The sequence below is a fragment of the Myotis davidii genome, unplaced genomic scaffold, assembly GCF_000327345.1.
Source record: "Myotis davidii unplaced genomic scaffold, ASM32734v1 scaffold69, whole genome shotgun sequence".
Lineage (NCBI taxonomy): Eukaryota > Metazoa > Chordata > Mammalia > Chiroptera > Vespertilionidae > Myotis > Myotis davidii.
The window spans coordinates 215,702-234,278 of record NW_006300363.1 but is presented as its reverse complement, the minus strand read 5'-3'; the positions used below and the strand labels follow the sequence as shown (position 1 = coordinate 234,278).

The window sequence follows — 18,577 nt, the reverse complement described above, 5'->3', positions numbered from 1 at the left end:
GGGGGGGGAGGCGTGAGGGTGCACTGGGCCCCAAGCCAGCAGGGTTCATTTATTCCCACCTCACTGGGCATCTATCTTCCCTCTCCCCCAGGGCCATTTAGCTAATTAAGTTAGCACAGAGCCATCTGGTCCATTAGAGGGACTGCATCCCCAGCTGCATCTGGAATCAGGACTTTGCCCTCAGAAGCCCTGGCCAGAGCCAGATCACACCACCTGCCTCCTTCCCTGTCTGAGAGGCTTGGGCCAAGGCTTCCTCGTCTTGGGGATCAATGATTGACCAGCTCCTGGAAGGAGGGGGCGAGGGGTGCTCTGAGGGCGCAGAGCAGAAAGAACAGCCTAAAAGGTCAGACCAGTGCAGAGGTAGCCCTGGTCCTAGGCAAATAGCCTAACCTAACCTACTGGCAGAAATAGCCACAGAGCACTTAGATCAAAACCAGGACTTCTCCATTGCAGAACAAATTAAGGCCCAAGAAAGAAGCTAGAGCTGGTTAAGGAGGAATAATCACGGTCCTCTAAGAGCTCGGACACAGGAGCCTGCATTCGGTGAGCTTGGAGATCCCTCTGTGCACACACACCTGTCTGCACTGCCTCCAAATGTAAAGGCCAGGGTTACTGTGGGCACTGGGGCCCGGCTGTCACTGACCCATGTCCCACCCCACCCCCACAGAGCCAGTTACCAAGGGGGTTGATCTCGAGGTAGGTGAAGTACAGATCCTCATAGAAATTGAAGAGGCCAGAGATGAAACTGGCCAGAATTCTAAAGGGGGAGGGAGAGAAACAATCAATCCATCAATGAGCAGGCTCAGCAGCAATGTCACCCACTGCCACTGACAGCTCCACTTCCTGCCATCCTGACACCCCGCCAACCCCCTTGCTGTCCTCTGCCAAGCCCACTCCTTGGACATCACTCTTCAGCCACTGAGGCGGAAAGGAGCTGTCAGGCAGGGAGCCAGAGGAGGAGGCACCAGACGGACAGGGGCAAGGTGAGGGACGCCGACGGCATATTTCAGTCTGAGCCAGCCAGCTATCCTCTTTGGGACCTGGGGTGGGGGATGGGGATACCGGGCTGTGTGTACGCCTCCCACCCAGATAGGCAAGACCACTCTGCTTTCCCTGCTCCGTGCCCAGAGCCTGTCAGCCTTCCCTACTCCCCCTGCCACGTCCCTGCAGACCCTCTCACTCAACTCTTTCTTGTCTTCAGGGGCATGGACCAACAGGTGTTCCTTGATGTCCTCAGGATTCAGCTTCTCGTCCACCCCGACAAGCAGCTTCTGGGCTTTGGTGTCCACATCGCCCACGTCCACCCCCCCTTCGTGGTGGAACAGGACGTAGTCCCCTTGTCGGGTAGCATAGATGCAGACGTAGAACTCCTCCGCCTTGCAAGGGACAAGAGCCTCAGGTGGGTGGGGGCACTGAACAGACGACAAGGAGCCCAGCCCCTGTGCTGTCATTTCTAAAAACACTCACCAAGGGAGACCTGTTCACCACCTCCTCCACCCCCCACCCCCGCCCAGGGGACAAGAGGAGAGAAGAGGCCGCTGTCTGGCTCGCTGACAGTCCACCCTGAGCTAGCAGGACTTGATCTGGGGAAGGGGGTTCTGCCTTCAAGTCTTTCTCATCTCAGCACTGGAAGTCACCAGCCCTGATTCCTCCTGACTGCAAACTAAGCCCTTTCCTTCATCTCTGGACTCCCTGCTCCGTAGGCCCCGCAGGCCCTCAGTGCAGCTTCCGAGACTCTGGTCCCTTTGACTTTTCTCCAGCAGCTTAATTTCCCCTTTCATCATTTTACAGTCAACAAACTCAAGGCTCCAGGAGGCAGAAGACGCAGCGTGGAGCCACCTCACATACCTGACTGTGCGGGACAAAGGGTTCGATCAGGAAGTTCTTGAGGAAGCCTCTGGCCTTGCCCACCTACAGAGATGAAGGGCGATAAAGCTTAGATGGACGGCATGTCTTCCTCCTGAGGGCAGAAGGAGGAAGCACCCTCTGCTCCCTCCACCCACCTTCCCTTCAGAGGTGGAGCCCAAGCACTACCACCACAACACTCGGCAAAGATTTTCCCAGAAACCAGGGCAATTGGGCCACAGACCCCTAACCTAGCGATTTTCAACAGCTGTGCTGCAAAAAATTTTAAGACATGCAGTAACTAGCTATTTAGTCAGGGGCACTGACCTCTTTTCCCTTAGACTGTCAAACAGAAAAATGACAACAGCCAACACAATAGCCGTCCAGTGGGAATTAATCAAAATTATACCTTTTTTTGTGTAGAATCGGCAAAAAATAATCTATTTTGGTGTGATGCAGAATTTTAGTAATTAGTTTGTGTCCCCTGAGATGAAAAAGGTTGAAAACCACTGCCCTAAGCTAAAGAAGTCCTCATGAGATCCCCTCTTCCATCTGCTTGCCCTGGTGCCAGCACACTTCGACGTGTACTGACCTTGCGCATTCTTTTTCTGCCTCCTCTGGAGGGTGATAAATGAGCTGCAACATTGTCTCACCCCCAAAAGCACAGAGACGGGGAGTCACCTCCCTCCCTGCCATCACACAAATTAGAGCTCAGACAAATCAAGGCTACCTCAGAGCTCAGGCAGGGACGGGGAACCACGGTGGGGGCGGGAGGGTGGGAGAAGAGGAGAGCAAGAGCTTGATGGGGAAAACTTTTCCACGCAGACTTTCATGACTGACGACAGCAGGCCTGCAGAGCTAATCAGTTTGAGTGGATCCCTGGTGGCAGCCAAGGCAGACATCCCTCATCCCAGAGTGTCCTGAAGCCCCCGCCTGGCCGTGCATCACTGCTGAGTCAGAGACCAGACAGTGATCCATCAGGGTAATGAGCCGCTCCTGGGCCAAAGCTACTGCCAGCTCAGACGTTCTGACGTGCCCTCCACAGCCAGCTGAGGAGAAGGGAGCATGAGGACCTCCCTGGGGACACTGCTCAGCCCCCAGTCCTGCTGTCCTTTCCCTGGAAGCACAAAAGTCAGGATCCTTCACCCCCGGCTCATGGACAACGTCAAGGATCCCTCTTACCTACAGGGTCAAGAACAACATTAGGGCGAAGAGCTGATTTAAGGAAGCCCCAGAGAGGAGGACGACTCCATCACCACCTTCATTCTACTTCCGAGGAGCCACAGAAGAAAAGTCACCCCCGGTCCAGTCACCCGAAGAGGACAAAGCCGGGTGTGGCCGGCACCATCCCCCCAAGTCTAAGCCAAGCCGCAGCACATCCCTCCCCTCAATTCTCCAGCTCCCTTTGGGAGTGAGAAGAAATGCAATTTTATTTTTGAGCATCTGTTAGCCTTCCCAAATCATATTTCACTTTAGCTCTCTCATCACAGAGATGAGATTAAACACCAAGCCAGGAGAAGCCAAGAATTTAATTTACTCATCAGCACTATTAACTGTCATGTTCTAGATTCTTGGCCATGTCATACCTCTGCTTAAATGATTCTGCATCTCTCTTCTTCAACTTTTTTACCCACCCTCTTAGGATTTCCATGTCATGACGAGCTACCATGACCTTTCTGGAAACTGAAAAGAAAGGCATTCCCAGAATGGGCCTCAGAGTCCCATCTCAGGTTGCCAATGAAAGAGAAGACCACTTCCACGTGGCTCTCAACTTGTACTGGGGTCACTTTTGCAGCACAGCTGGCCACTCCCTGATGCAGGAGCTGGGAACGCGCCCCAAGACTGGCCCTGCTGACTGAGTCAGCTCCACAGGACTCTGTCTTCCCCAGCTGCAATCTTACCCGTGTGAGGGTGGCCTATACAGTCACTAGAGCGACCATGTTCGCTTCTGCCACCACAGCACAGCCACCCCAGCCCTGTACCCAGACTCACTGTGGCTTCCTGTCCCAGCCGTGGCTTCAGCCAGGACTTGACCCCATCCAGAGTGAGGTTGACCCCAACTAGGCCCAGCTTGCCACGCCGTTTGATCAGCTGGTCTGGCTTGACCACCAAGCTCTGGAATGAGAGGAGTTTGTATTTAGAGCAAGGAAAGAGAAGGTAGAGTAGAAGTGACAGCCCTAGTCGGTTTGGCTCAGTGGATAAAGCATCAGTCTGCGGAGTGAAGAGTCCTGAGTTCAATTCTGGTCAAGGACACATGCCCGGGTTGCGGGCTCGATCTCCAGTAGGAGGCGTGCAGGAGGCAGCCAATCAATGATTCTCTCTCATCATTGATGTTTCTCTCTCTCTCTGAAATCAATAAAAAATGTATTTTAAAATAAAGAAAAGAAGAGGTGGCAGTTTGGGGACAAAAAGTACAATCCACCCTGCTCCCCAAACCAATCACAACCCTCTTTTAGTGGCAACTCCTGGACGCTTCCCTCACCTGTCCCACAGCCTACATCTTTCTTTTGACAACCAGGAATCTAGAACCACCCCTGCCCAGGGCCTGGCATAGAGTAGGTGTTTACCAAGTATCTACTAAATAAATGATTCTCCCCCTCCCATATCTTAGCTTCAATAAACCATAAGCTTTGGGTTTAACCTCCTGCTTTTATCTTCCCCACACTCAGAGCATGGACCAGCCAGTGTTCCAAAAGGAAGAAGAGAGACAGGGCTTTGGGGTGACAAAGGACCTGAGAGGTCATCTGGTTAGCTCCATCCCTGTCTACAAGCCCAATAAGGAGCCCCCAGACACTGCTCATACACCCCAGTGCCAGGAAATTCACTACCTCCAGAGGCAGCTCCCTTTGCGGTTGGGCTGCCTCCCAGTGGGAAGACGTGTGCATTCTTGAAGCCCCCACCATTGGTCCTAGTGCTGCTCTCTGGGCCCTGCCGAAGTCTAAGCTTCCCAACACTTGCCAACAGTGCCCTACAGGGGTCTAAAGAAGAGCCTCTATGCCAAGCTGACCCCCACCCAAGGCCATTAGCCATTCTACACGAAGTACCATGTCACACTTCCTCATGGCCCTGCCATTCATGATATGCTCCACTGAGGGGGGGCGGGGGGCGCCCTACAGGGATCTAAAGAGCCTCTATGCCAAGCTGACCCCCCATTCCCACCCCCCACACACACACCTACCTACTTCTCACTGAGCATCTACCAAGTGACAGGCAGCACACTAAAGGCTTCCCAGACCTTACTGCTAATCCTTTCAGCTCACAGGGTGAGGGTTATGCCCATGAAACTCAGAGGTAAAATGGCTTGCTCCAGGCCACATGGTTAATAAACAGAGGGCGGCATTTGGATTAGTTTGTCCAGTTCCAAGCCCATGCTCTATATGCCATGCCCTTAACATGCAGGGAGCTGAACACAAAACCTTGCTCAGCCCTGGAAGGTGTGCTCAGCGATTAGAGCGTTGAGCTGAGTACCAAAGGGTCATGGGTTGGATTCCGGTCAAGGGCATGTACCTGGGTTGCAGGTTCGATCTCTGGCCCCGGTTGGGGTGTGTGGGGAAGGCAATCAACTGATGTGTCTCTCTCACATCAACGTCTGTCTGTTGTTTCTCTCTCTCCCCCTCCTCCCTTCCACTCTCTCAGCCCACTGCATGCTGCCCACTGATGCAGGCAGTCTGCCATCTCATGACCCACTTGGACATCTCCAACAAACTGGCTGCTTTCTCTTGAACTCGGCCTGGATGAAGGGTCCGATGGGGACAAACTCACCTGGCTGAGCAGCCAGGGGTGGTCTTGCAGCAGGCGGGCCCAATCTGTGTCAGGGGTGACGCGGGCATACTTGAACCTGTTCTGAATAGCCGAGGTGGTGCAGATGTACTTGTAAAGGAGTTCTTTGGCCGTCTGCTCTGAAATCGCCTTGGCCGACATGGCTGCAGAGGGAGCTGCTCTCTACCTGTTGGTCAGAAGGGGCAGAAAATGGAAGCACTATCTTCTCCAGCAGGGCAGTCACACACCCAGCTGCCCCCAAACAATACAACCAGATCGCAGCACTGCTCCAGAGGGAGAAGAGGGTTACCCAGCGAGAGGGGTGGGCTGCCAAACAGCAGCAGAGGATCAGGAGATGGTGGGGGAGGGAAGATGGTAAGAAATGTAAGTCTGACCCTTGGCCTCAATCCTATCTCTACTCCCTCGAGGCAAACCAGCTCCCCCATGCCAATATTCATCCGACAACCAAGGCAGATGGATGGGGAGAACAGCATCATCAGTGGTATGACCCAAACCTCAGTGCTGGTCCCACCCAAGGTGGGCGCACAGACACTGAAACACACACCCTTTGGTTCTATGACCTGAGGGGAGAGCAGCCAACTTGTGCAATGCTGGTCTGACTCCCCCTACAGGTTTTGTCTCCCCCACACCCAGTTCACACACACACACATCTGCAAGCTGAAGGGCAAGTCAACAAGTTTACTTAGCCTTGGACAAGAACAAGCCCCCTGAGAAACAAAGAAGAGTAATCTCAAAGCTCATTTCTCCCGGGCACTAGACTCCCACTCCTAAGTCCAGAGCAGACACAGGGCGGGGGAACTATGACCTTCAGCGCAACCCACCCGGTCCACTGAGTCACCCAGCTGCTAATTTAGAGCAAAACAGAGCCTCCCTGGGGACCACCCTGAACTGGTCACTTCTAACTGAGCCAGGGCTGGGGGAGGAGGCAGAAATCATCCTTAGTCACATGTACATACAAACTCACCTTATGTGAGCCCTGTGAATTGCATTGAGATTCATAACCCTGTTTCTTAGATGAGGAGAAGCTCAGAGGAGTTATGATAACTTGTCCAAGAAGCCTAATTAATTAGTAGGGGACCCAAACCCTTTTACTCCTGGTCCCCAGAAAACCCCACACTTCAGCTCAAGAAAAAAGACCATTTCTAAAAGGAACAGGCCATGTCCCCTCTTCACCTCAAAAAAGGGCCTGTGTGACAATTTCATTCCCCGCCCCACCACTTTGCTCTGATACACCCATTCTCTCCCATGGGTGGTGACAACAGCGAGTTGAGGAGAGGGACAGGGGAGAGAAAGGAACCCAAGTCATCATGCTAAGAGCTTGCCAGATCGCCGAAACCGGTTTGGCTCAGTGGATAGAGCATCGGCCTGCGGACTGAAGGGTCCCAGGTTCGATTCCGGTCGGGGGCATGTGCCTGGGTTGCGGGCACATCCCCAGTAGATGTGCAGGAGGTGGCTGGTCGATGTTTCTCTCTCATTGATGTTTCTAACTCTCTATCCTTCTCCCTTCCTCTCTGTAAAAAAATCAATAAAATATATTAAAAAAAAAAAATAGCTTGCCAGATCCTGAAAAGACACTCCTGTCTCGCCCACAAAGATCCAGAATTGAAGCTGCGGAATTTGCTAGAGGAGAAAAGGCAAGTGTAAATAAAGGAGGGCAGAGTTAGGGAGGCGGCTGGTTTAAACACACATTCCCAGCTCAGGGAAGGCCAGTGTTCCAGGGCCATTCTGCACCTCCCTTCCAAATGGCCAGGCTGGAGCTTCAGGTTCTAATCCTGGCTTGGCTGGTTCCCTCAGCCTCCCAGCTGGTCTAGGGCTGGGCACAATAGGCGCATTCAGGCTGGTGTCTGGCCCAAAGTGGGATCGCAGGGAAGGGGCTCAAACAAGACATTCCCTTTTCTGGCCTCCCCCTGAAATGACTTCCAGCTCCATCTCAACATGAGTTTCAGAAGGAGATGCCTCAGTCAGCCCCACTGCCCCACAGTCCTCCACCCCCCACCCACTCCAGCTCCATTTCCCAACCTTCTTGACTCAGACCAGAAAAACTGGTCCTGAAATCAGATGGGTACACCGGCCCCCACTCTCCTCCCAAACAAAGTGCAGCCCAGGGCAGGTCAAGCAGAGAAAGGAGAGGGCAGCTTCTACCACCCTCAGCAGTTCAGACACGTCAGGCACAAGTGGTCAAAAATCCAGAAGGAGGAAGCCCCTCAGCTAAGCCTCTCCAACAGAGGAGTCTGGCAGACGCTCCCCCAAACTTGGCACCTGCCAAAACAGACGGAGACCCAACTTCGGAAAGGACAGGGTGAGAAAAGGGACCTCTGTGGCTGAAAAAAAAAAATCACTATTTTCTTGAGCACCAGATCAAACCTCAGATCCAAGAGCTCATCTCCACAAAGTCCTCAAGAGAAGATGCGAGAAGACACAAGAGGGGGATGATACAGGACAGAAAAGGTTTGCCACCAGAGCACTCTGGCTGAGACGGGGCAAGCCCTCTCACGGACAATAAAGAGAGTAAGAGCAGGAAAAGAGTCGCCTCTGCATGTTCACCAAGGCTCACAAATCCAGGGAGTGGACTGGGTGGAGGTAAGTCGAAAGTTTAATCATTCAACGGGTCTTAAAGCCTCTCTAGGGCAGCGGCTCTTAACCTATTTGAAGTCTCAAACTCATTTGAGCATCAGAAAGTCCAAAAAAAAAAAATGTGCACATACCCAATTATGCATATCATTTCAAGGCACTCCCTGTGACTACCCCTGTGACTACCATCTGATGGCCCCAGACCTTCAGTTAACATTTGCTCTAGTGACGATGAGACTTAAAGGGGATACCAATCTGGGTTTGAGGGGCACCCCCACAAAATCTTAGTCTGAATGTGCTGTCAAACTGGTGATAGATGGTTTCAGGGCAGAGCTAAGACCTCAGGGGTCTACTGTGAGGCCCAAGAAACTGTTGCCTAGTAACAGTTAAGTGGGCAAACCATTTGGGAACCTAAAACACATTACACATACATGCGCGCGCGCACACACGCACACATGCACACCCGCACGCACACTCCCCGGGAGGGACCTAAGGAGCTGAATGGGGTCTTTTCTGCAGACGGGGGATGTGACCCCAGGAATGAGTTCATCTACAGCAGCCACCAAAGGCAGAAGCAGCCCACAGGGAAGGCTGAATGAAAGGAGCCTGTTGCCCAGGAATGCACAGCTGGGACACAGCCAGCAGAGCAGAAGCACTGGGGACGCTACTTAGTGTCTCTCTCCGGGAAAGATCAAAAGTACTCATTTTAAGGTTAGCAGCCGTGAGGTTGGGGTTTTTTTGAGGGCAGTTCTGTGAGTGCCCCCTACATCTTGTCATCAGGGGGGTGGAGATACCAGCTGCCAGGTGTCTGAGGGGCCTTCCTACCCAAGTCTCCTAAGCGAGGAAGCTCTGTAAGAGGTGAAAACGACCCATCTGGGCAGCTGGGGTCCGCCAGCGAGCTGTCCCTCACCCAGCATTGCAGAAATCCAAGGAACCGACCTGGCTGCAACACCGAGCAAAGTGACTGGGCTAAGCGCGGCTCCCCGCCATCCTCTCCAACACCCGCTTCCCGGGTAGACTGCGGGGGACCCCCTAACGGCATGCCTCATTCCTGGCACTGCACAGTCTCTGCCAAGGTTGGAGGGGGCAGCAGGCGCGGGGGGCTGGCCCTTGGCCAGGCCCGACAGGAGGGCGGCGGCGGCATCCTCCGGCCCCTTGAGGACCCGGCTCCGGCCAACCTTGGCGTCAGCGCCAAGGGTGGGGAGGGAGACGAGCACCCCGGCCATCTGTCGCTGAGAGGCTTGGCCCGACGGCACCTCCGAAGCGAGGAGGGTCCTTCCTGCATCGCCACTCTCTGGCCAGGTCCTCGCGGCGCGGCCAGGCCCGGGCAGCCCCAGCCCGCGTGGCCCGTGGCAGCGGCACGCCCAGGTGGCTCCCTCCGCTTCGGCGCGGGGCTCCGTGGACTCCACGGCACTAAGAGGAAGGGCCTGAGCCCGGCTTGCGAGGGGCCCGAGGGGGACCAGAGGTCACCGTTCTCTCTACTTCCCGTTCCCCGCATCCGGCGGGGGGGCCGGATGGGGGCGAGGGGTGGCCCGATAAAGCCCGAGGAAGCTCAGTAACTGGCCCCGGGAGGGGGTGAGGGGCGCCAGCCTGGAGAAAGTGCGATTTCACAGAGGCAAGAAGCAAGGACGGCGGAAGCCCGTGCAAACCCCCAGAAACTGGAAGGTGGGAGGGCTGGGGGTTAGTCGCACGTGGCTGCTGGCCGGGGTCTCAGGCGCAATCTAACCTAAAGGCTAACCCCCCGAAAAACTTCCAAGGAGGTGCAGGGAGGGTGCGTGAACCCCAAGCCGGCCTCTGTGGAGGCGGTTCCGGGTTGAGGAAGGGAGGCAGGAAGCTCCTGGGCCAGGTCGGGGCCCTACCGGGGAAGCAGCCGCCCGCCACTCACCTCTCCGCGAAAGTCCGTGCGGGGCGCTACCTCCACAGGCCGGGACCCAACGCCCACTCTCCGGAGCGCGCCAGCCTCCCACAGCCGCTAGGGATCCGGCTTTTGTCCTGGACCCGGAGGGCTTCTCCCCGCCCCTATCAGCACACGTCGTGAGCCGCCCGGCGATTGGTTACATTTGTTCCCTAGCCTGAGCGCCAGGGCTCCTCCCAATTCGCTGCCCTGTAGAGCTCCGCCCAGCGGGCGGGTCCCAGGGGCTGCTGGGAGTTGTAGTCCCGCCAGCGTATCCTTCCCATACAACCCGCGGGCGCCGCCTCTCCGGAGCCTGCTGGGCCGGGGAGGGATCAAGGGCGGAGTCTCGGATGGGGAGATGGGCCGAGCTACGCCGGGAGGAGAATGTACCGGGCTGGGGGCCGTGGCCTGATCGCCTAGGGGCTGGGCCGGCCGCCACTCCGATGGGGGTGTCGAGTGGGGGGAGACGGGGAGGGAAAGGGTGTCGCTGGTTGGCCGAACTGGCTGTAGCGCTGCTTTGAGGACCTGGAGTCTCCTTCCTGTCTCCCCATGGGAAAAACTGACGTCGGCATCCCAGCTGCCTGAAATGGGCCACACCGAACCCGGTTGTTTAACCCCGCTTTTTAACAAGCCGTGGCAAACTGCTTTCCCACATGCACTCGGACCCGCTAGGACAGGTTGGGCCCTTGGGGGCGAGGCTGAGAGCCGAGGCTAACTTACTAGACTTCCCAGTATGGGATTAGGCGGGGGACAGGGTGAGCGAGTGAGGCAGGCTAGGAGGGTGCCATGCACCGCACTCACCTGCTCAGCGCACCGCGGTTTCATGGAAGTTTCTAGTGCAGAGCTGGGACTGTCTCTGCCACTCTCCTGCTCCTCCTCCCACCCCACCCCCCAGCCCACGCAGAGACACTGGAATGAATGAACTGCTCCCTCGCTATTCTCCATTACCTGTGAAACAGACTACAGTTTCCGAACCAAAAACCTGGGACACCCGATCAGATAGGTACTGGTGAGATGGTGGGGGAGAATATTTGAAATCAGACAGTCTTAGAACCCAGGACGTAATATTTACTGCTCCGACATTCTGGAGCAGTAAATATTACCCTAGTCTTGTAGGTCTTTCCAGCTGCTCCCTGACCCTAACAGCTGTTTAACTTCAGGGTGGAGAATCATGGGCTGAGCAGCTGAGGTTAAGGGGTCAGGCCAATGCACAGAGAGTCAGCATGCCTGTGCCCCTGCCAAGCACCTGGGTGACACTCACACTATAGCAATGTTGTGACATTCTGTTGACCAAAAACTGTGCTATGCCCTCCTCCCCCTAATCCAGTTGTAGCCAGGAGTGGGGCAGCTAAACTTGCTGCCCATGCCTGATACAAGTGACCCCTGATGACATCACTTCCTGGTCCCTTCCTTTTGAAAGAACGCACCTCCTCTCTTTCTCGGCCCCACAGCCTCTCTCACCCCTGCATGGGTTGAGTGAACTCCACCCCTTCCAAGAATCTTCACAAACAGCACCAATCTCAGAGAAATCTGAGTTTGAGGAGTGGCTTGAATTTTTCAGTGTTCAGGTCTGTCATCTACGAACGTGAGCCAGTGGAAAGATTGCAGTCAGGAAGGGTCGCCTGTGCAGGAGTTATCCTTCTGGTTAGAAAGATAGACTGGTTCAGAAACAGGCATCCAGGTGGAAAATAAGCTATCATAAACTCTGTGTACGCCAACTTGGCGATACTGATAACATTTTAAATGTGCACGCCCTTTGCCCCAACTCTTTCATTTCTAACAATTTACTCCTTCAGGTATACTTGCATATGTCCATGAAGATAGGGATTATTGCTTTCTTCACTGCTATGTCTTCAGCACTTTGAATAGGGCCTGGTACCTAGTAAATGCCCAATAAATGTTGGCTGAGTGATTAAGTCCCCCCTCTAGGTGTTGCTGGGACCAAATCTGACTAGTCCCTGACAGGGGTAAGGAGAAAGTAACTGTCCAGAGAGTGAGGGGGCACCAGTGTTGGCCAGAGTCCATGAATCAATCACTGAGGTTTTTCAGTTTTCTCAGTGGGCCCATTCAAGGCTTCTGCCCCTCACCCCACCCCCTAACCTCCCCAGAAAAGACTCTCTCATTACCCCACCATGTCCCCACAGAGACTCCTGTACCCCAAATTAATCAATATGGCCTCATCTTCTCAAAGGCTCTAAATTTGCCTAGCCAGTGTTGCTCAGTTGTTGAGCGTTGACCCATGTACCAAGAAGTTGCTGGTTCCGTCAAAGGACATACCCAAGTTGTGGGCTCAATCCTCAGTAGGGGGCATGCAGGAGGCAGCTGATCAAAGTTTCTCATCAATGTTTCTCTCCCTTCCTCTCTCTCTCAAAAAAAAAAAAATCAATAAAAATATATTTTTTTAAATTTTTAACCACCTCTAAACTCTTTTGCTTTTCCTATCTGAATCTTCTAAAACGGGCTGGAGGACAGTTTCATGTCATTGGGCACGGAATACAGGTACAACCTCTGTGCCCAAGCTGTGGGCATTCTATCTCAGTTTCAGAAGCCTTCGCCTGCCTAATGCTTCCCTCTTAGGTTTTAATCCATTTTAGCTGATATTCATTGAGCACCTACTATGTGAAAGGCATGGATGCTAGCACATACTCACTACAACAACCTCATTTTGTTGCCAGGTCCCTTGCCCGGTCCACTAAAACTGCTGCAGGTGAGGAGGGAGAGAAAATCATATCCAATGGATCTCTCCCCTGGCCTGGGAACTCCTTAAGAGTCGGGAATGCATGCCTTGTTCCTTTTGGCATCCCCAGTGCATATCATGGGATTTGGCACATGTTAGGCACTCACTGTATGAGTGACTGAATAAACACTGAAATGGACATGCAAATGAAAGAAAGAATATGTAGGGGAAGAGTGGGGGGAGGGGGCAGGGCCTACCTGAGTGTACAGTTCTAAACCCACCTCTCTCCCTGTGACAACTAGAGAGAGGGGCTTATTACATCAGAGACGCATCAGGATGCACCCTGTGAAAAGCCACCGGGTTCCCACTCACTTTTGGCCCAACACTGACTGACCCACCTTCCTTTGGAGCCAAGGGCCCAGGTGGCCGGGGGATGCTCCCCAGGAGGTTCAGCCAGAGCCAGCATCTGTGAGCAGGAAATGTTTTCCAGCCAGACCAGCCAGCTCCCGGCCAGCCTCTTCCCACAGTCATCCCAACTTTGCGCTCACCCTGCCTTAACAATGGCTGCTGCCTCCTCCCCACCAGGTGTATTCCTGGGACATTCCCCCTCTTTTAGGAAGGCTTGTCCCAGGAAGGCCACTTACCACTGCCCGTTGTGAGACAGACCTTGCACAACTCCTCTCACAACAGGATCATTTACCCTTGGGGAAGTCCCTCACTGTCAGGCGGAAGCAGAGGGCATGGTGTACAGAACAGCACTGCCAGCCTCCATCAGGACCAACGTCTCCACCCCAACACCAACCGTAAGGTTTTAGGACTGTGCCTACCCTACGATGTTTGGAGGCCTCATACCAAGCATGGGTTGCGCTCACCTCTCTCCCTTATAATTTAGGTGCTGCCTCAAGAATGCACAGCCCCATCCTAATCGGTTTGGCTCAGTGGATAGAGCATCGGCCTGCGGACTGAAGGGTCCCAGGTTCGATTCCGGTTAAGAGCATATACCTTGGTTGCAGGCACATCCCCAGTGGGGGTGGGGGTGGGGTGTGTATGTGTAGGAGGCAGCTGATAGTTTCTCTCTCATCGATGTTTCTGGCTCTCTGTCCCTCTTCCTTCCTCTCTGTAAAGAATCAATTAAATATATTTTTAAAAAAAGAATGCACAGCCCCAAGTGCTGCTTATTCAGGGCCCCATGATCGCAGATTTATAGAATGTCAGACCCAAAAGAGACTGCAGAGGATCTAAGATGGCAACTGTGGAACCGGAAACCACCCCTACTCCTGATCCCCCGCCTACAGAAGAGAAAACAAAATCTAACCAGGAGGTTGCTAAGCCAGAACACTATAGTAAACATCCTTTACAGAACAGGTGGGCACTCTGGTTTTTTAAAAATGATAAAAGCAAAACTTGGCAAGCAAACCTTCGGCCGATCTCTGAGCTTGATACTGTTGAAGACGCTTGGGCTCTGTACAAACATATCCAGTTATCTAGTAATTTAATGCCTGGCTGTGACTACTCACTCTTTAAGGATGGTATCAAACCTATGTGGGAAGATGAGAAAAACAAACGAGGAGGACGATGGCTAATTACACTGAACAAACAGCAGAGACGAAGTGACCTCGATCGCTTTTGGCTAGAGACACCGCTGTGCCTGATTGGAGAATCTTCTGATGACTACAGTGATGATGTACGTGGAGCCGTTGTTAATGTTCGAGCGAAGGGTGATAAGATAGCAATATGGACTACTGAAGGTGAAAACAGGGATGCTGCTACACAGATAGGGAGGGTATACAAGGAAAGGTGAGGACTTCCTCCAAAGGTAGTGATTGGTTATCAGTCCCATGCAGACACAGCTACTAAGAGCGGCTCCACCACTAAAAATAGGTTTGTTGTTTAAGAAGACACCTTCTGAATATTCTCATAGGAGACTGCGTCAAGCAATCGAGATTTGGGAGCTGAACCAAAGCTTCTTCAAAAGCAGAGTGGACTGCATTTAAATTTGATTTCCATCTAAATGTTGCAAAGATATAAGAGAAGTCTCATTCACGTTTGTCTTGTACTTCTGTGTTCATCTTTTTTTTTTCTTTTTTTTTTTTTGCTAGAATGTCCACTTACCCAATCAAAGAATTACAGTACACATCATCCCCAGAATCCATTAATGTGTTTCTGGCCCACTCTGTAATAGCTTAGAAGAATTATTATTGCAAACATATTTTACCCATCCACAGTGTTAAGAAAGAACTTGCAATTCTATACCTGACAGGAAAAGAATTCTGTTTACGTTCCATTGTCTGCAGGAGCATATTTTGCTGGATTGAAGGAGTATGATGCGTACAGTTTTCTAGCAATTTTCTTTGTTTCCTTTTACAGCATTGTGCTTGCTGTACTCTTGCTGGTGGCTGCTAGATTTTAATTTATTTGTTTCCCTACTTGATGACATTAGGGATTCTGATTTCACTTTTTCATTTGTTTTGCTTTTATTTTTTTTCCTCATGTAATATTGGTGAAGGATCCAGGAATATGACACAAAGGTGGAATAAACATTAATTTGGGGCATTCTTTGGTCATTTTTTGTTTTTTTTGTACCTACAAAGCTTTGCTACAAATGTATGCATTTCATTCAACTCAGTGACCTATGTTTGTGTGATTTCCTAAACATAATTGTGGATTATAAAAAAATGTAACATCACCCTGGCTGGTTTGGCTCACTGGATAGAGCGTCGGCCTGCGGACTGAAGGGGCCCAGGTTCGATTCCGGTCAAGGATGTACCTTGTGGTTGAGGGCACAACCCCAGTAGGGGGTGTGCAGAAAGCAGCTGTTCGATGTCTCTACCGAAGGGTCCCAGGTTCGATTCCGGTCAAGGGCATGTACCTTGGTTGCTGGCACATCCCCAGTAGGGGGTGTGCAGGAGGCAGCTGATCGATGTTTCTAACTCTCTATCCCTCTCCCTAATTAGAATTAGTACGTCTGTTTTTGCATCTTTATGCTGTATTTTAACACTTTGTATTAGGTTATTTTGCTTTCGTTAAAAAATGGCTCAAGTAGAAAAGCGGTCCCGTTCATATTAAGACAGCGTACAAAACTGTAAATAAAATGTGTACAGTGAATTGTCTTTAAAGAGAGAGAGAGAGAGAGAGAGAGAGAGAGAGAGAGACTCAAGAACTGGAAGTAGATTGTCCTTCAGATCTGGGTTGCTGCTCTGTTACTATGCTGTGGGGAAGTGAGATTCTCTCTTTGAGATGAAAGGTTGAAACTAGTCCAGTCCAGACTGGAAATTGAGGCCCAAACAGATGACCTTAATGTAGATGGGAGGGCAAATTGATACAACCTCTTTGGGAACCAATGGGAATTACCTAGTAAAAGTGAAGAGTCACAGACACTAAGACCCTGCAGCTCCACTCTTAGGTATGTACCCTGGAGCATCTCATACACGCATGTGCCCAGAGACACGTGTGCAATTATCCAAAAACGGGATGGAGCCCAGATGTCCTTCAACAGTTGAATAGATGGGTTGTGGTAAACTGACAAAATGACAAACGTGACAGATGTAGGAAAATGAATGACTTGCAGCTACACACAAAACATAAATTCATCTCAAAAACATGATGTTGAACAAAAGAAAGTGGGCCATGCCTAACCGGTTTGGCTCAGTGGATAGAGCATCAGCCTGCGGACTGAAAGGTCCCAGGTTCGATTCCGGTCAAGGGCATGTACCTTGGTTGCTGGCACATCCCCAGTAGGGGGTGTGCAGGAGGCAGCTGATCGATGTTTCTCTCTCATCAATGTTTCTAATTCTCTATCCCTCTCCCTTCCTGTCTGTAAAAAATCAATAAAATAAATTTTTTAAAAAAAGAAAGTGGGCCATAAAAGAACGAATATAGTACGATTCCCTTTACATAATTAAAACAAGCAAACCTAAATTGTTTTTTAAAACTACAAGAAAAGCAAGGAAATGATTATCACAAAGAACTGGACAGTGGTTCGCTCATTCAAATGCATACTTACTGAGTTCCTGCAACGTGCCAGGTACTATTCTGGGCACTGGGGCAACACTGGTGAATGAAGGAAGCAAAAGTGCTTGCCCTTGTATAGCTTACATGTTATCATGGGAAACAGTAACAAACAATCCATAAGATACGTAAAGAAGTCTATTTAGTATATTAAGGAGTGGTGTTATGCAAAAAGGAAAACAAGAGAGCAGGGCATCAGGAATTCCCAAATCGAGGTGGAGGGCAAGTGGGTTGCAGTATTACAGAGAGTGGTCGGGGTAAAACTCATTGCAAAGGAGAGATTTGAGCAAATCAAGAAGGAAGGGAGAGAGTCAGGTAAGTGACGGGGAGGGAGCATTCCAGGCCCATTACGGGCCGTTTGGGGCTAAGAGAACACCCAGAGCAAAGGCCCTAGAAAAGGGGCAGCCTGCTGTTTTTCTCTTCAAGGAACAACAGGAGGCCAGGTGGCTGGAGCGCCCATGATGGAGAGAGCAGCTTTTATTCTGAGCGAAATGGACCACTGCAAGGTTCTGAACAGATCTGACCGGCATTTCAAAAGGAATATTCTGACTGCTCTGTTGGGAAGGAAGGGGGTGAGGGTGGAACGAAGAGACACAGTTAGAAGGATATCGCAGTAATTCAAGAGAGAGATGATGGGGGCTCAGACCAGGGTGGTAATCCAGAGGGTGGTGGTTACCTGGAGAGGCCTCAGCGGTGCAGGGGTGGGGCTGTGATTTGGGAGGGGCGAAGGAGAGGAAGCGAGAGACAGAAACATCAATGATGAGAGAGAATCATTCATCAGCTGCCTCCTGCACGCCCCACACTGGGGATTGAGCCCACACCCCAGGCATGTGCCCTGACAGGGAATCAAACCATGACCTCCATGGTTCATAGGTCGACACTCAGCCACTGAGCTACACAGGCCAGACTAGAATAAATCTTGAAAACAGAGAGTGTAAGCTCTCTTGGTCCTTTTTCAAAATTGCTTTGGCTATTCAAGGTCCTTTGCATTCCCACATAAATTTTAGAATCAGCTTGTCAATTACTAAACAAAAATGTCTGCTGGGATTTTGATTGGGATTGTGTTGAATCTATGGATTTCCTCTTTGCAGAAGGTTTGTTTGTTTGTTTTTTCCCCAAATAGCTGCTGATTACTTCAGCAGTGTGTTTAACTCATATATGTGCACATCTTAACAACCTAGGACAGGACGATTTTTAAAAATTTCTTTTTCTTTTTTTTTTTTTAAAGAGTGGAGAGAGGGGTAGAGACAGAGAGAGAAACATCTATGTGAGAGAGACACATCAATTGGTTGCCTCCTACATGAGCCCGAATAGGGCCAGGTGTTGGATTGAGCCTGCAACCAAGAAACGTGCCCTTGACTGGAATTGAACCCAGGACCCTTCAGTCCACAGGCTAACACTCTATCCAATGAGCCAAACCGGTTAGGGCACTATTTGCACTTTAACAATTATTTATTTAGGTTCTACTATGTGCCAGACAGCTGAATTCTGGAAATACAAGTTTGACACAAGATCCCTGCCTTTGTACAATCTGTAGTTATCACCTCAGAACTGGAGTCAGTGCCTGGAGTTGTTGAATCCTTCCTGACACTTGCTAGTTCAGTGATCTTGGACATGTTATCAACTTTATCAGCCCTGGCTGGTTTGGCTCAGTGGATAGAGGGTTGGCCTGTAGACTGAAAGGTCCCAGGGTTCAATTCCGGTCAAGGGCACATGCCCAGGTTGTGGGCTCAACCCCCAGTAGGGGCCGTGCAGGAGGCAGCTGATCAATGGGTCTTTCTCATCATTGATGTTTCTATCTC

At 51.5% G+C, this 18,577-nt stretch overlaps 1 protein-coding gene and 1 pseudogene across 6 annotated transcripts in view; one reads left to right on the top strand and one right to left on the bottom strand.

Moving 5' to 3' along the window:
• ACLY (ATP citrate lyase) overlaps positions 1 to 18,577 on the bottom strand; it is a 49,210-nt gene that overhangs the window by 29,895 nt on the left and 738 nt on the right. For 2 of the 5 annotated variants that reach the window (XM_006776650.2, XM_006776652.2), the window contains exons 1-6: positions 10,080 to 10,240; positions 5,608 to 5,787; positions 3,838 to 3,960; positions 1,849 to 1,911; positions 1,186 to 1,376; positions 678 to 757 (exon numbers count right to left, since the gene is read on the bottom strand). In XM_006776650.2, the coding sequence (XP_006776713.1) occupies positions 678 to 757; positions 1,186 to 1,376; positions 1,849 to 1,911; positions 3,838 to 3,960; positions 5,608 to 5,766 (616 nt within the window). In that variant the 5' untranslated portion in view covers positions 5,767 to 5,787; positions 10,080 to 10,240. Of the gene's footprint in view, positions 1 to 677; positions 758 to 1,185; positions 1,377 to 1,848; positions 1,912 to 3,837; positions 3,961 to 5,607; positions 5,789 to 10,079; positions 10,242 to 18,577 lie in introns of those variants that run through there. The other 3 variants (XM_006776649.2, XM_006776651.2, XM_006776648.2) reach the window with 3 other exon arrangements.
• On the top strand, positions 13,985 to 15,320 carry LOC102760993 (annotated as a pseudogene). Its single transcript, XR_001516050.1, has one exon. The product of XR_001516050.1 is annotated as a eukaryotic translation initiation factor 4E pseudogene (transcript).